The sequence below is a fragment of the Triticum aestivum genome, chromosome 2B (assembly GCF_018294505.1).
Source record: "Triticum aestivum cultivar Chinese Spring chromosome 2B, IWGSC CS RefSeq v2.1, whole genome shotgun sequence".
NCBI lineage: Eukaryota > Viridiplantae > Streptophyta > Magnoliopsida > Poales > Poaceae > Triticum > Triticum aestivum.
This window is the reverse complement of record NC_057798.1, coordinates 209,470,800-209,488,847: the sequence shown is the minus strand read 5'-3', so window position 1 is coordinate 209,488,847 and position 18,048 is coordinate 209,470,800. Positions and strand designations below refer to the sequence as shown.

The 18,048-nt window shown below is 46.2% G+C and overlaps 1 protein-coding gene and 1 long non-coding RNA gene across 2 annotated transcripts; one reads left to right on the top strand and one right to left on the bottom strand.

Moving 5' to 3' along the window:
• Positions 1-4,462: 4,462 nt before the first annotated feature.
• LOC123044399 (uncharacterized) lies at positions 4,463-15,809 on the bottom strand. The gene is made up of 4 exons (XR_006420057.1): positions 15,427-15,809; positions 12,825-12,943; positions 6,130-6,317; positions 4,463-4,589 (listed from the first exon to the last, which is right to left on the bottom strand). It is a non-coding gene; the product is annotated as an uncharacterized lncRNA (long non-coding RNA).
• On the top strand, positions 13,657-14,854 carry LOC123044398 (uncharacterized). Its single transcript, XM_044467129.1, has one exon. It carries the CDS (start codon positions 13,895-13,897, stop codon positions 14,852-14,854), a length of 960 nt encoding a protein of 319 aa, XP_044323064.1. The 5' UTR covers positions 13,657-13,894.
• Positions 15,810-18,048: the final 2,239 nt, after the last annotated feature.

Sequence of the window (18,048 nt, the reverse complement as noted above, 5' to 3'; positions counted from 1 at the left end):
TCATCATTGGTGGAGTAAGAGGCAGCCTTGCGAAATTGACCATCCAATGGACGAATGCCTTCATCTATCACAGCAGTTGCCTTGCCTTTGTCATCAGCTGAGGAATATGTCCTTTTGAGGACTTCAATTGGAGGCAAGAAACTGCCATGGTTCAGAGTATCAGCCTTGTAGTTGAGTGAAGACCTTGTCCTGATGAATTTCATAATCCATGGTGCATAAGGCTTCAGCTCAAATGGTGACATAGCAATATTTGCCAGAGTTCTCATGAAGAAATCATGGAAGTTGATGGGAACACCATGAATGATATTGAAAAGCATATTCTTCATGATGCCAACGACTTCTTCATCATTTGAGTCATGGCCTTTGATAGGACTCATTGTCTTCGTCAGAATGCGATAGACAGTCCGTGGCACATACAGTAATTCCTTGACGAGGAATTTGGTTCGAGGGGCCTGCCCTGGCTGCAAAGGCTTCATCAGCACTTGCATGTAATGATTTGTAAGCTCAGGTTCATTGTAGATGCAACGAGCACCATCAAGGGGAGGACTGAGTGGGAGGGCACGAAGCAATTCAGTTGTTGGTGCCTTGTAGTGAGTATTTTCTGACATCCAGTCCAGCACCCAAGTGTTCACATCTTCAGAATTTCCTGTGATGTGCAGCGTTGCAAAGAATTGAAGAATGAGTTCTTCATTCCAGTCACAGATGTCAGTGTAGAAATTCAGCAATCCAGCATCGTGAAGAACACTAAGGACTGGCTCGAAGCACGGCAGAGATTCCATGTCCACGTGAGGAATGTGTGCATGGTCGAAGACTTTGTCTTTGTCGAAAAGCACAGAGGAATAGAAATTTGCTTGACTAGCAGTCCAGAAATGCCTCTTCCTTATGTGAGCAGAATCATAGGGATTATAATCAGTAAAGAACACATGCTCCTTGAAGAAATCAGCAGCCTTGAACTTTTGCTTCTTTGAGAATGGATCCTTTGGCTTGGGCACAGGAGTGTCAGTGAGTTGCATCACAACCTCAGGAATCACAATCTCCAGTTCTTCAGGCTGAGGAATTTCCGGTTCCTCTTCAGTGGCAGTCTACATGTTCAAGGTATCAGTAGCAGCAGTTTCTTCAGCACTAGTGGCTGGAATATCTTCATGCACAGACGAGGTGGGATGAGTTTCTTCAGAGCCCATTTGAACGGTTGGTGCAGGGGACTGAGGTATTTGCTGTAGTGGGGTGAAGTGTGGAGAATTGGGATGCTGACTTTCCCAAAAGTCATCATTCATCACAGGCATGGTGCATCTAATATCCACGTCTTCATCTTCAATTTCTTCAACGCCAGCCTCTTCAGCTGTGAACTGAGGCATGGGCGAGGAAACAACAGGTGTTAAAGGGATCGCATCCACTTCAATTTCTTCATTAATCTGCTCTGACGAAGCAGCAGAATGATTTTCTTCATCAGATCCGCTAGGGATCACATATTCTTCACCATAAGGTACAAGGTCCTTTGATGGCATGGAGGAAATCGGAACAACATCAATTGGATTCTCAAGTGAGCTGGTCATAGTCTTCATTTTCTTCGGAGCTGAAGAATCTGAAGCAGATGATGCTTTCGTTTTCTTCACTGCAGCTTTCTCTGCAGCCTTGGTCTTCCTCACATCTAATGCAGATGGAAGGGTAGGAGTTGGGGTAGGCGCAGGAGGAGCTGAGGAATCTGTTTGTATTTCCTCAGGCGCAACTGATGCAGTTGCCCTGACTTCTTCATTTTCTTCAGGCACATCACTAGTGGATGCCCTGGCAGTTTCTTCAGCGGCTGGAATGGAGTCATCAGCCCTGGAACTAGCATTTTCTTCAGCAGCTGGAAAATCATCAGCGGTGCTGGCATGTTCTTCAGTTTGCTGAACAGAGGCTTCAGCTTGAGGAATTTCTTGTTGCGATGGGGCTGCAACGTTGGTGAACTTCTTAGTCAGTTTAACGAACCTGACTTTGGCTCCGTGCCAATCAGCATAATAAGAATTGAAATCATTGCTGAGGGCTTTGATTTCAGACTGGATCTTGAGGAGTTCATCAGTTGTCATTTTGACAACGTTGTTCCTCAGGAACTTCTCTTTCCTGAACTAAGCCTTCTTGATTTGCCTGGCCTTCTCAAATTTCCATTTCTCCTCAGTGATGAAATGGGTCAGCATGTGACTTTGGCCAGGAGCCAAATGAAAATCAGGCATAGGAGTGTTTGGGTCCTTGTGCCATAGATCAATGTAGTCGAGGATCACCTTTGGATCCAAAAGCAGTGGCACATTTGTGCCTTTGGCTCTAGCAGCCCTTTCTTGCCTGTCTCTAATGATTTCTGCAAGTTCATCATCATCAGCTTCATCGTCAGATGGCACTTGGAAGGCAACTTGTTTCTTCTTCGGACTAGGCCAAGGACCTCGTCCAGCAATGACCTTTGTCTTCAGCAGAGTGGGGCCTGATGAAGAATTTGGTGCAGCTGAGGAACTTGCTGAGACACCAGAGGCAATGGAGATGCCTGCAGTCCTTTGGCATGTGGCCAGGTGTACAGGTGTTGAGGACTTTGCCGGAGCAACTGAGGACTTTGGAGGAGCAGGAGCATCATGAGGAATTGGCCGTGAGGGCTTTGAAGAAACTGGCCATGAGGGCTTTGAAGATTCTGGCCGTGAGGGCATTGCTGAGGAACTTAGCCGTGAGGGCACAGTTGGTGAAGCACTTGGCTTGTGAGCGGGCTTCTTTGCCATAGATTTCCTAGGCTTGTCAGAGGCCTTTGTGGCAGCAGCAGTAGAAGAGTCTTCATTAAATTTCCTCACTGCTTCTTTGGCTTGTCTAGCCAACTTGGCTTGGCGCTTGGCCCATTCTTCAGGAAAATCCTCATCACGCTTGATGCTGGTGGGATCAGCTTCTTGACCAGGTGCCAATGGAGCTCTTGGGCATGGAGGATTTAGAGCGAATTTCTTCATATACTTTGGAGTTACATATCTGTACTCCCTCCATTCTCTTGCTCATCTTCTTTCAATCCTCTGTATGCGCACTTTGCGCTGATTTTTGTTCTCCTTTCCAAACTTGGCCTCATCAGGTGTACAGTAATCCTTATAAATGTCATCAGGGATCTCAAAAGCAGTCATGACCTGAGGCTTCTTTCCTCCTTTCTGAGGTTTCTTACCTTCTGCCATATTCTTCAGTTGAGGAATTTGAACAATCGAATTCTCTGAAGAAGTATGCAACTTTTCTTCGACGAACGCCTGGATGAAGAACACGACGAGCTGAGAAGTGTAGATTTGAAGCTCGTCAGTTCAGATCTTCCACGCCCTAACTTGGCGGAGGAAGACAGCTACGGCGGCGGCGGAGTGAAGATTTCCGCGGCCCACGCAAGTACGACGGCGGCGAGGTCGAGGCAGTGCAGCTCTTCCTCACCGGCGACAATGGAGTAGCGGCGGCGCTAGGGTTTGAGAAGCTCGAGCGAGAGAGAGAGCGGTCGAGCGGAGTAAAGGAAGTGAGGAAGGGTGAGGGGGTATTTATAGTCGCAGTGAAAAACTGTTCGCCTGAAGATTTAGGACGAACGTGCCCCTGGCCCTTCTCATTCGCTTGACATGTGTCACCCACGTACTGAAAAGTGGAGATCGTGTTAGATCATGGGTGAATAGATAAGTCTATCATGGGATACGGGACGGTTTGAGCGGCAAAACCGAAAATTTGGATAAGATTAGTTTTAAAGTTCCGTTCACAATTTCTTCAGCTGACAGGACACAGTGAAGATTTTGAACGAGTTTCAAATAGAACGCACATGAAGAATTTGTGAATAGATTGGGTTGAGTATAGCATAGAGGGGGAAGGGTCCGATCACATTCACTTGGCAGAATATGCAACTTGAAGAAATAGCCATAAGTGAATGTTGTATATATATATATATATATATATATATATATATATATATATATATATATATATATACTATTAAAGGGGGATCAAATGTCGTGATGGTTCGACCTCGTTCGATCCCCCCTCCCTCGCTCGATCCCCCTCTCCCACACGCACGCAGCAGCCCAGCCCACGCACGCACCAACTCAGCCTACGTACGAAAAATCACCAACTCAACACCCACAAAAAAAAATATCAGCCCACGTATGAGAACCCACGTACAAGAAGTCCATGGAACCCCACGATCGCGCCCAGTCAATAAAAAAACAGCTCCGCAACCCACGAACGAGGACGAGGTCCATTGACCAAAAATCAAACTTCTTCGACCCGCAAGCGAACGCCAGTTCTTCCTGGCGTACGAGCTCCATCAAGATGCCAGTTCTTCCTGGCGAGCTCCATCCACACGCGAACACACGCCGCCAAAACAGAAACGCCGCTTCAATCGTCGTCCGGACACATCGTTCGCACGCGAACTGTGGGAGCTGCAGCCTCTGCTAATCGCGCAGCCTCGCATGCCGAACCACAACCAGGGCGTCCAAACACAACCTCCGCTCGACGGCTGTAGCTGCGTCATCTCCTGAGCCCGCCTACCGTCTTCGTCCTCTCCAGCGGCAATGGACGGATATCCACCTTTGTTATGTTTCATGGTGCCCGAACTCCCTAGGTTTGCCATCCTGACCTATTTCAGCAAGCAAAGTAACTTCATAATGTTAGTACTCAGATTGCATCTTTAACTTTTACTCCAACTACATTGAACAAGTTCTGGCATACCAAAGTTACAAAATCTACCACAGTTAAGTTCATATATATATTGGAGACCCACAGTTATGTCATATCATTTTTGTAATGCAAAAAGACTGCATGTTTATTTTAGTAAGAAGAACATGCGAAACTGTCAAAAAAAATCAAGGAAATTCTGAAATTGGACTATAAGATTAGGTAACCTCAGACCATGTTTAAGATAATGATAAGATTTTTCTTCATAAATGCCAACACCGACCATCCACCTTTCTCATATATTTTGCTTCCCTTCCAACATATCCAGCTATCTCAAGTATTGGAAGGGGTTGTGTTTGACTGCAATTTTGTACAGTGAGAATAAGCCTGAAATCAGACATTTTCCTTCATCTCTGAAGTTTAATAACATCAATTTAGGATCAGCAAAATGCTCACGGAGTTGCAACACATGGTTTTTGTCGAGAAGCATCAGCCAAATGCTGCAACCATTTTACTGGCTTGACATTTTCTCTCCATGTCAGAGTAGACTTGTAAGCATATTCACAAACATTTTAGCAGCATGGTTGAGAACAATCAAATATGGAAATACATGTGCAAATAGGTACACTAAAGTGACAATTTCGGAGTCTCTATCCGCACATTAAGTACAAGTACTGAAAACCCAATGAAAGTTGCACTGCTTAGCCAAAGTTGTACCATATCCATATAGCAAAAAAAATGTACCATATCCATATTAGCTCAACACAAATGCAGAACTAAGGAGAATAACTTCAGGTGAGGAGTTAAATTAAAATACTAAGGTATGCTTCACATACGTATTCCAGATGCAGCAGTTGACCATGAAGGTATGGAATTTCTGCTGAGTCAAAACCATCATTGCTGGAAAGAAGAAGAGATCAGGAAGGCACGCTGATGTTGCAATGAACCGGACCCTCATAAACAGATCAAAATCAATGAGCAATTGAGCATAACAATATAACGTAGCACAGAATAAGGCAACACCAACCTGACCAGTCCAAATCGACCATGGACAAGCCTGAAATTGTTGAACGGCACTTCATAATGTTAGTACTCAGATTGCATCTTTAACTTTTACTCCAACTACATTGAACAAGTTCTGGCATCTCAAATGTGGCAACTATATAGCACTTATTCCCCAAAGTTATGTCATAACAGTTATCCCACCTGTTCTGTTCCGACAGTTAAGTTCATATATATTGGAGACCCTCCCACATCTAAAGTTCATTTTGGTAATGCAAAAGGACTGCATGTTTATTTTAGTGTGAAAAACATGTGTTGAAACTGTCAAAACAAATCTAGGAAATTCTGAAATTGCAGTATAAGATTAGGTAACCTCAGACCATGTTTACTTTTACTGGATTCTAGAAGAATCGTAAATGAAACATTACATCATGGGAACAAACATGCCTCGCGATAGGAATAGTGATAGAAGGAAATACTTTCATTTAAGCTCACCTCCAGAATCCTTTATATTCCAGATTGTTTTAACGCGACATAATACAGAATCTTGTATAGTCTTTTTCGCACCACGTGGAGACAGACATCTTTCTCTCCACTCCTTCCCCTCCACCTTCATTCTTCTCGCCATGTCTGAGTCCTCTTTTTAAAAAATTGAACTTCTACAAAAGCTTGCACTTTATAAACTGAAATATACAAACTTCAGCCGTCAACATATAATAGCACAATCATTTTACTTTGGAAGAAAACCATATGCGAAGAACATGTCTATGAAAATGAACAAGTGAGTCCTAAAAGCCTGTTAAATGAGTCACCAGAGGTCATATCATTTTTGTAATTCAATTCATATCATTTTTTAATGCAATAAGACTGCAGGTTTGTTTAAGCTTCTATACGACAGAAAGATGTCACAGGACAGAGAGCATCTCTATGATAAAGGAAAAAAAGGTATGTGTATGCCAATCACATGTCTGCACATAAGGTATTCAATAAGCTTCACAACTTAACTTACATTAATCTTATCAGTTGTCGAATATGAGAGGACACCCAGATCACAACTCACGAATACACACCGACCACCATCTGGTTTTTTCATACACGAACAAACATGCACTACTAACTACAGCGTTTCATCTTCCGATGATGATGACAATGTGCCCACGCAACTGCCTATGATGATTCCTATAGCCGGCAATCTCAAGGCCTTTCAGCCAGTACCGCATGTGGAAACATCAATCGGTATCGCCCTTACACACGACTTTTTTCAGTTTGCATTTATACATTTGTTAAAACAAAATGGTTCTTCAGGAAATCATTCTCGTGAAGGCACTTACTATGATCACCATGCATCACTTCGAGGAATAGAGAGAAGCATTGATCATAATATTGGTACAGACATAGCACTTGGACTCGACACTGAAGACAATGTCCCCGAGCACATTGCTTCAAATGATATCATTAAATCAGATAGAAAACAGAAAAGGTGAGACCAATATATAGCACGGCGAAATAGATTAACACCTGAACAGAAGGAGGAAATCAATGCACGTCGCAGAGAAGCTAGGAAAAAAACAGAGGAGGAGAGGACTGCCCATCAAAGAGAAGCCAGGCAACGAATGACACCAGAGGAGAAGCAACAGAGTAACACCCTTAGAAGGGAGGCCTACCAAAATATGTCAGTCCATGAAAAGCAAGAGACAAACGCCCGCCGAAGAACACGTCTGCAAAACATATCACCTAAGGAGAAGCAGAACATGCTAGCTCAGCGCAAGAAGAGACTCGCGGCTAGGTGCAACACCCCTTGCATTGAATCCATCGCAATGCCGTGCCTTGATGCAGATACCTTAGCTACACCCAACCTGATGTCGAGCACTCATGCGTTGGCATTCAGAGAATCCGAAGCTTCAGCTCCTGCCCCTGCCCCCCGGTTTGCGAGTAAGGCTGGGAACAACTTCGAACCAGACGGTAATCCTTCCATCTTTACTCTACTTGTTGTGTCCATGTGCATTGAACCAGTATTTAACGGCTCCACAACGGTGCAGGCGAGTACCTTAGTCGTACCCTGGATGATAATGATGCCCCCAGCGAACTCATAAATCCCTCGCAGCAAACCAATGGTCACCAAATAGACGACCAGCAGAATCAAGCCCGTGAGCAGAGGCAGGAGAGCAGAGCACAGCGTAGGGCTCGGGAGCGAGCTCACAAACAAAGTATTAGAGCAAAGAACATTCAAGGGAGTGCCTTAAAACGAAGAGCGCACGGGAAAAGCATACCAGAAGGTGAGAAGTCAGCATTGCTAGATCGTCGTAATGCAAGCTTTCAAAAAAAGCGGAGGCCCCCAGGCCCAGATGCAAGTACCTTAGAAGTGAACAGAGCAGCAACAAGCTCAGAAGCACCGCCCACAGGAGTTGCTTCACCAGCTTCCTCCCCTTCATCAAGCATGCCATCGTACACCATCAGAACCAATGGTAACCCTCTCATGTTTACTCCCCTCCTGGTGTGCACTCACAATAAAAACCATTACTTACCAGCTCAACAATGTTACAGCTGACATGGAGGCCTTCCTTAGCGGCATCATGGACGAGAATGCCCTCTCCGGTGACCTCATGGATGATGAGTACTACCTATTTGCCGGTGAAGGTACTCCGAGGCGCCTTTCGCTGCTCATCCCTCTATATTATTGGTTTATGATGTGCATCCCATCGTGACTTGTTATATCTCCACAATGCTTGCAGCATCCGACACTGATAGCACGGACCTCGATGAGCCCGTAGAATCCTCCAACACGGGATCTATCGACCTAGATCCTTTCGACTATGTCTACTCGAACATCCCAGATAGCACACACATCCTGAAGCACGCGGCAAACTGCGAGCATTGCAAGGCCAAGAAGTTCCAGTACGAGACCGCCGGCTTCTGTTGTAGGAACGGGGAGATTGAGCTAGCTGAACCCGAGCCTATCCCAGAGCTGATGAGGTTATGGTCAAGCGCGGATGCAGACTCTCGGCATTTCCGAGAGAGCATTCAGTTCTTCAATGGGCACTTTGCCTTCACTACCCTTGGCGTCAGCCTAGACAACAACTACACAAACATGAAGTCCGGGGTGTACACGTTTCGGACACATGGCACTATGTACCACAAGGTGCACTCGTTCGGTCCAAGATCTCGCCCTGAACATCTGCAGTTGTACTTCTACGATGACGATCCCAGCTTAAGCCATCGCAAGGAGGCCACCAAGCAATTGGACCAGCACGTTGCCAGCAAGTTAGTGGACGTCCTGAGGGAAACCCCTACTCCCAACAGTTTAGGAGTTTGGGTGCCCACAAGGAAAACCTCGAGGAGTACCGGATAGACCTCAACATTGACCAGAAGCTAGACCAACGAAGATACAATAGACCCATGTCATCCGAGGTGGCTGCAATTTGGGTCGAGGGAAGCGATCTAGCAAACAGGTTCAACCGCAGCATTACACTCTATGGGGACAACAACGAGAAGTATAGTATACATGCCACAGATGGCTGTTATGACCCACTCTCGTATCCCCTCTTTTTTCCAAGGGGGGAGCTTGGTTGGCATCCAAATATCCCTAAGCACAATGTCCCTTGGGAGGTTGCACAACAACCAAGAGGAAACCGTGATAATGATTCAGGTGCGCCTGGTTGTTATGCTTATATGCCAGAAAAAGTTCTCTATCCTTCCATATGGTACCTAACCTTCTTCTTTCACGTCTTTCCACAGAGGGGAACAGCCGGTTGTGTGTCTCTGTCAGGGACTACTACTGTTACCGACTACAGACGCGCCCTGTGATATTCAACCCCATACTACACGGAGCACGCCTGTTTCAGCAGTGGGGTGTCGACATGTTCATCAAGATTGAGGGATGTAGGCTAAAGTGGATCAGGGACCACCAGAGAGAGATACGTGCTGATCCATACCAAGGCCTTGTGGATAGCGTCGCGGTTGGGGAGATGCGGGCGAGCGCTATTGGGAAGAGGATCGTGCTGCCAGGGACGCATCAAGGAAGCAACCGAGACATGAAGCGGAGGTAGATGGACGCCATGGCACTGGTGCAGACATATGGGAAGCCTGACATCTTTTTGACTATGACATGCAATCCTAGCTGGGAGGAGATACTGAATGAGCTGCTTCCTGGACAGACACCCCAGGACCGACCAGATCTTGTCGCACGCGTGTTCAGGGCCAAGCTGGAGACCATGAAAGAGATGTTGTTCAAAAAGCACATCCTCGGTGTTGTGGTAGCGCATGTGTATGTCGTCGAGTTCCAGAAGAGGGGCCTCCCCCATGCACACTTCTTGCTGATCATGAATTCAAATTATAAACTCGTGGTGCCAGAGCAGTATGACCGCGTCATATCTGCAGAGCTCCCGGACAGGCATAAGTATCCAGAGCTCTATGCCATGGTCGTGAAGCATATGATGCACGGCCCATGTGGCAATCTTAATCCCAAAAATGTGTGCATGCAAGACTTGAAGTGCAAGAGCAAGTACCCACGACCGTTCAACCAGAACACCTTACAGGGGAAGGATTCATACCCGGTTTATCGACGGCAAGACGATGGTCGTCAGGCTAAGGTCCGTCGTCAAATGCTGGATAACAGATGGGTCGTGCCTTACAACCCTTATCTGTTGCGGATGTTCAACTGCCACATAAATGTTGAGGTGTGCTCCAGCATCAAGGCCGTCAAGTACCTTTACAAATACGTATACAAGGGTCACGATCGAGCTTCATTCAGCATTGACCAGCCTGACAACAACGGGGTTGTAGACGAGATTAAAAGGTACGTTGATGCGAGATGGGTTACTCCACCGGAGGCGATGTGGAGGATATTCGGCTTCAACCTTTCTGAGAGTTTCCCGTCGGTCCTACAGTTGCCGCTTCATCTCCCTAATATGAATAGTGTCACGTTCAAAGCAGGAGAGGACCTGACCGATGTCGTCGCCCGTGATACTGCATCTAAGTCAATGCTGACAGAGTATTTCCTCGCTAATCAGCAGCACGTGTGGGCTCGGGATATCCTGTACAAGGACTTTCCGGGAAGTTTCACATGGCAGCGACAGAAATACTGGAGGCCGAGAGAAAAGCAGCACCAAGTAGGTCGAATCGTGTCAGCCCATCCAGCCAAGGGGGAGCGGTACTTTCTGCGAGTGCTGCTTAACCACGTACCAGGCAAGACATCCTTCGAGGACCTGCGGACCATGGACGGAGTGCTATGTGATAGCTTCCGTGAGGCTGCCGAGAGATTGGGCTTTATTGAGGCCGACAACACGCTTGACGAGTGTCTTATAGAGTCAACACAGTTCGCGATGCCAGCCTCACTTAGGAGGCTCTTTGCAACTATCTTGGTATTCTGCGAGCCAGGTGACGTGCGGGGTCTATGGGATAGGCACCTAGACGCGATGTCTGATGACTACCGTCGAACACACGCGTGCTCAAAGGCAATGGAGCAGATGGTGTTGCTTGACATCAGGGGCATGCTACAGTCCATGGGCAAAGACATAGCGTTGTTCCCTCTTCCGGACATCGACGAGACCTATGACACTACTGGAGGTGAGGCCAGAGAAGTCATCGAGGAGTCCGCCATCGAGGTTGACGCGAACGACGCTGATTTGGCGTCCTCGCTAAACCCTGAGCAGAGGCTTGCATACGACGAGATACTGGCAGCAGTTGATGCTGGTGATGGTGGTGTATTCTTTGTCGATGGCCCGGGAGGCACCGGGAAGACCTTCCTATATAGGTCACTTCTCGCAAAGGTTCGAGGCGAGGGCAAGATTGCACTAGCTACAGCGACATCAGGCGTCGCGGCTTCCATCATGCCTGGAGGAAGGACAGCCCACTCGAGGTTCAAGATCCCACTCAGCATTGAAGATGGGGGGTCGTGCAGCTTCACGAAGCAAAGTGGGACGGCCAAGCTCCTGCACATGGCTTCACTCATCCTATGGGACGAGGCCACCATGACAAAGCGGCAAGCGGTTGAGGCACTAGACAATAGCATGCGGGACATCATGGGCCGACGGGACCGACCATTCGGGGGAAAGACAGTCGTGTTCGGTGGGGACTTCAGGCAGGTGCTTCCGGTCGTCAGGAAGGGGTCACGGGGTCAGATAATCGATGCTACCGTGCGGAGTTCGTACCTTTGGAACGGCATGCGCCAGCTAAGGCTCGTCACCAACATGAGGGCGCATAACGACCCGTGGTTCGCAGATTACTTGCTACGGGTAGGTAATGGGACCGAGGAAACTGACGAGGAAGGCAACATAAGGCTCCCCGAAGATATTTGTGTACCGCCAACAGGAGACGGCGCTGACCTAGAGAAGCTAATCGACCATGTATTTCCTGCTCTGGACGACAACATGGCTGATCCAAATTACATGACATCTCGAGCGATCCTCTCCACCAAGAACGACAACGTTGATAAGATAAACACGCGCATGATAGAGCGCTTCCAGGGCGAAGAGAAGATCTACCATAGTTTTGATATTGCAGAGGATGATCCACACGGCTATTATGCCCCCGAGTTCCTGAACAACCTGACTCCCAACGGACTGCCTCCGCATGCGCTCAAACTGAAGATAAATTGCCCCGTTATACTGTTGAGAAACATTGATCCAGCTAATGGGTTGTGTAACGGCACAAGGCTTGTGGTCCGGGGTTTCCAGAGGAACGCCATCGACGCAGAAATCGTGCTAGGACAACATGCTGGTAGGAGGGTGTTCCTTCCTCGGATACCTCTCTGCCCATCCGATGACGATATATTTCCTTTCAAGTTCAAGAGGAAGCAGTTCCCTATTAGGCTCAGTTTTGCCATGACAATCAACAAGGCGCAAGGGCAGACCATCCCGATTGTCGGGGTGTACCTACCGGACCCGATATTCTCTCACGGTCAGCTCTACGTCGCATTGTCTAGAGCCACCGCAAAGAGGAATATTAAGATTCTCGCCATCAAGGACAATGGCAACGGTAAGGGTAAGGGCAAGGGCAAGGGCAAGGAACAAATCAAGAATTCAAATAAGCGAAAAAGATCTGAGCCCTTTTTAATGACCATGAAGAACATAGTCTACAAGGAAGTCCTTAGCACATGAATTTGCTGGATCAAATTATAGCAACTCAAGGTATAGTATGTTCAATTATGCATTATAACCACATAACTATATTAGATCTTAATGCACACTAACCTGAGTTTGTTGCTACATAGTACTCAAGGGAGCATGGTCAGTTTTCAGAAACCATGATTATTCCTTTAGCGACATTTGCCCATACTATATATACTTGCTCGAAGATGCACCTGTTTAAGCTGGAAATAACAAGAGATAGCGTGAAATTCCAAACAGATGCAGGAGGAAGATGCTTGGACAGTGACTTGCTAAAGAAGAACAAAAACACTAAGGTATCATATTTCTTTCTAAGGCATATGCTTTTTAATATGGTAAATACCTGAGGCATGTAATATCATACAACAATAAAAAAACTGGCTTAAACTTCAATTGCATAGAATCTCTCGTTAGAAATACATGGATTTGAAACTATGTTTCTGATATTTTATGAAGAACCCAAACTCAAGCTGAGTTTGCCATCAGTGAGCCCCTCACATCTCTACTATCTCTATTATTGAAGGATTTAGCACACAGGTGTCCTTAAATTCTAACACGTTCTTAAACTTCAATCTCAGGCCTCAAGATTCATTGCAGACGGTGATTCCAAAGTGTCATGTACAGGATTAGAAAGATCAACCCTTAAAACATTCAGCAAGAGCATTGTGCTCACTGCTGAAAGAGTTATATTAGACTCTGAATACAAGCACCGCTAACCTGCGAAATGGCAAGGACCTCATTTGCGAAAAGATGCAGACCCAGCTTTGCATTTTTTTTACAATTGGTACATCAGTATGATTGTCATCATTAGAGAGTGATGACTTTTATGTCAGGTTACCTTTCATAAATTTGTATGATTCTCTCGTTCAGTTTTACTTTGTTGTAATGCATTGTGTGTGTATGCGGGGGTACAATTCGAAATTTGATCAGGATTGGCATGTCGACTCTCCAGGAAAAGGAAGCTTAGCCTCTTTGACCACAGTTTTTTTTTTGCAAGTTTCAAGCCATGCCTTTCTGAATAGGAAGGACTAAAATGGTTTATAGAAAAACTACTAAAACCCACTTTTCCTGTTGTACTAAAACCAAGTTTTACTTGTTCTGATCTTTGCACCGCGCAAGAATCGCGAGAGGAGGTGGCGAGGCGCGGCGGCGCCATGAGGACCCGCGTGTGCGCGCGCGTCGGCACGCCGCAGGGCGTCGGGGCACTGCTCCTCGTCGGGGGCGCGATCGCCGGTGCCGCCGTCGTCGCGTGGCGGCGCCACGGTGACGGAAAGGGCGCCAAGAAGGACCGCCGCGGCAAGGAGGACGACGTTCTGGATGGCGGGGTCGTGGAGAAGGAGCAGCAGAAGTCTGATCAATCTGATGAGAATCTGGGCAGGGAGGTTAGAGAGGTTGAAGCTGATGGGTTCGATGGTAAGGAAGTAGAGGAGCTTCAAGAGATTCAGGAGCAGGTGGATGAAATTCTTGCTGATGAATTGGATAGCAAACCTACAGATAATTTGGATCCAAACGCAAGCCAGGAAAGTGCCGAGATCATTAATGATCCGGACAGTGAAGATATGAAGAATCCTGACCAAAATTCAGTGAAGAGCTGCGTCGAGAATGAGGTCACACCAAATGCCACCGAAGGTGTGAAGAATTCCGATGAAAGCTTTCTTCCCATCAATAGCCCGGAGATCACCCATGAAGAACATATCGGGCACGGCCATGGCGGTGATCAACAGACCTCATCAACACAGATGACAGCGCATCAGTCACAGATCTCAGAGCAACTGAAAGTGGATACCATGACCGAAACAGCAACGGTGGAGAATGTGTCGAAGCAGAAACCGCCTGCACAAGAGCGGGTCGCGCCCATCAACTCACCCGCATGTCCTTCACTGCCAGCTCTGTTTAAACCAGCAGAGAAGAAGAGACCAGCGAACACGGGGTGGAATGAGACAGGGATGAAGCTTGGACAAGATGGCGGCAGCAAGAAGGCAGCAGCAAAGGGTGTAGCCGTGGTGACCATGGATCGTAGAGCTGCTTCAATGGCCATTCTCGCCATCATCTTTGCAGTGACCATTGGAGTAAACGTCGTCGTGCGCTTGTACTCCACTTTGCGAGCGGCATGATCATGTTCAGATGAACTTGCACCATGGTTGGGGCGAGCCATATGGTTTGTTCTCCGCGTGAAAAAAGCGGAGCTTCTTTGGTCAAGTGCGAATGCTGCAGTTGCCAGGGTCTGGTGTAGTTGCATGCACCGGTGAAAAATCCCACAGAGTAAGAATAATAAGGCTGATGCTACCATGGCATTTTAGTTCGTCATTTGGTAGTAGTCCTGATGTAGGAACTAGGAACCAGTTCAGTGTGTCTAATTGTCTTCAAATCTTGAGAATATTCAAAAAAAAAGTTTTACTTGTTCTGCCCCTAAAAAAACTATACTTTTTTACGCTAACTAATTTCAGGTTGTTAGGCCTTCAAACGAGTTTATGGAAGCATAATTGGCTAAAATTCTGAATCCAAACAACCCCGAGAAAAAGTTGTATCCTCATCTCACAAAATAAACAACTTAATCCTAACCGTATACATATTACTAATCATCTAGCAAGCGTTCAAACTGTGTACATCCAACACAGCTACCAATGCAGAACGTGGAGGGAGAGGGGGGAGCCGACAGTGACAAGGTAAGAAGATCCGTGGGCACCTTGATTCTGACGCAGAGGGAGGGGAGCAGAGCTCGGTGGCGAAGAGAAGCCGTCGGCGTCGTCGTGCACCACGGAATCCACTCCTGCTCGATCTCCGCCCATCCGGGCGAGCACGGCTTGCTGCAGGGTCTCCTCGCGCTGCACGGCGTGCGCCTGTCGCCGGGCGTTGCCACCAGAAGATTCCGACCGGTGGCACCATCGCAGCGGAGCGGCGCGGGGTGGGGGACGCGGGGCAGGGGCGCCGCGCGGTGGATGCCGCCGCCCAGACTGCGCGCGCGTCCGCGAGAGCGCTGCCCCCCAGATCTCGCCGAACATCAGGGAGTGATGGGGGCGGGTGTGGGAGGCTCGCGACGGCGCAGCAAGCGGTAGGGATGGTGCGGAGGCGGGGGGGGGGGGGAAGTTGGGCTGGGATGGGTGCCTCGCACCACACGGTGTGCGGATGCGCGCCGTGAGAGGATGAGGGGAGCTGGGTGGCTAGCTGAAGGGGAAAGGGGTGAGCCGTGAGAAGAAAGTGAGACTGAGAGTCACCGATGTAGAATACTCCAGTTTTTTGTCGCAAGGCTCTATATTTTATATATATTGGAGTAGCATATACTCACATCGTCCCAAAATAAATGTCCAATCTTAGTACAATTTTGTATTAAAGTTAGCACTCTCTCCGTTCGGAAATACTTGTCATCAAAATGAATAAAAGAGGATTTATCTAGACTTATTTTAGTTCTAGATGCATCTCTTTTTATTCATTTTGAAGATAAGTATTTTCGGATGGAGGAAGTATAAAATTGAGACATTTATTTTGGGTCAATGGAATAGAACTGAGGTATTTAGACGGTTGTCAGGGCTATCAAAAATCTTAGATGTAGGCTTTTTAACATTTTATTTTGCATGTTGCATATGAATTATGATACTGCTCACTGAAAAAAAAAATCATACCTCTATTTAAATCATAGTTGTATATATGAATTCCAGGAAGTCCAGAGATGTCCAAAAAACACTTTCGTAGGTATGCATTCAGGCGTATAATACTTACTAACACAGAGATAATCTTGATATATAGAATTGACTAATGATAATTGATAGAGTTAAATACACTACAGGTATCCTAACTTGTCCGGCGCGGTTAGTTTGGTGCCTAAACTTGACAAAAGTGATGTCGTAACTTGTCTACGGTGCTTCTGGACGTATACCGCCGTATCGAGTTCCCGCGTGGCATTCCAGTCTGTCGCTGGGCCACATGTCAGTGGTTGCCTACGCGCGTTGTGAGCTATGCATGTTGTATTTTACAGGAATGCCTCTGGATTTTAATTAATTCTCGCAAAATATACCCCTTGATTTTAATTAATACTTGCAAAAAATACCAGGAAGTCAGCGTACAGGGACTTCGAACATGGGATATGTCGTTGCCTGACAATCGAGCGGACCAGGCGGCCACGGCCTGGTTTGCGCTTAATTATCAGCAAGCAGTTTATATAGATGATTGTACGTATCGCTCTGCATATGCTTCTACTGGAGCAATTTTCTTTTTATTTATTCCAAGTTACTATCTTGTCTTTCTTCGAGTGATGTTTATGTTTAGTTTTTATGATACATAAATTTTTCCATGTGAAAAATAAAATAATTATCAAGAAAGCTCGCCGCATGTAGTACAGATAGTAGACATTGGTTATGTCTATTACGCATGATTGTGTGTTTCAATTTGCAAGTGTAGTTATCACGTACTTGGTTTGTATCTACTATGTAGATGACTGTTTCGTCACGTTTGTTTGTATCTATGGTGTTTTAAGGGATGTACTAATTTCACGGATGATTTAGTTATTATCTACATTTAAAAACAAGTTTGTCCATGTTCATAGATTTTGAATTACCTTTGACATTGTTCTTTTGTCGAAATATATTCCATAAAAAGCACTCATTTAAAATATCCAAGTCCATGCTATGACTTTGTCGAGTAATCTTTTCACATCATACTTCGTATGTCCGTGGCAACGCACGGGCATTTAACTAGTATATATAGGAGTAGGATTTTCTACAAGTGCTTGCCACAGAATTAGTTAAGGGTTTCAGCGGTGCAAAAGTTCTTAAAAATTTTGAAAAAAAATACTGAACCAACACACCTATAATATAACATGATCCAACGGAGGGATTAATAAAATACGACTGTATGTGCCCTGGACAAAAAAAACAAATAGTTCAGTATATATTTATGTCGCAGTGAGCTGAAATGCTTATTATTTTTGCCGAGGACACATAGATGCATACTTTGACAATCCCTCCGTTGGATCATCTTATTACATTAGAGAGAAGCTCCCATATTTATTTCATATTTACAAGTTTAGCGACCCTTAACTAGTTCTGTGGCAAGCTATGGTAGACACAGTTTTACCTATATATATATATATATATATATATATATATATATATATATAATGGTATAGAAGTATTTAGAGCATTTTATATTTAATTTAAATATCAACGGGCCTAAAAGGCCAAGAGGTGGAAGGTAATTTGGGCCAAAAAGACCCCAAGTGGGAAAGTGCCTCCTTCCCTAAGGAAGGAGGCCAAATTGGACAAGGGGGAGGAATCCTCCTCCCCCTCCTAGGCCGATGCACCAAGGGGGGAAC

What these genes read in the sequence shown, in the direction of transcription:
- LOC123044398 (XM_044467129.1), top strand. Translation starts at nt 13,895, where the DNA reads ATGAGGACCCGCGTGTGCGCGCGCGTCGGCACGCCGCAGGGCGTCGGG.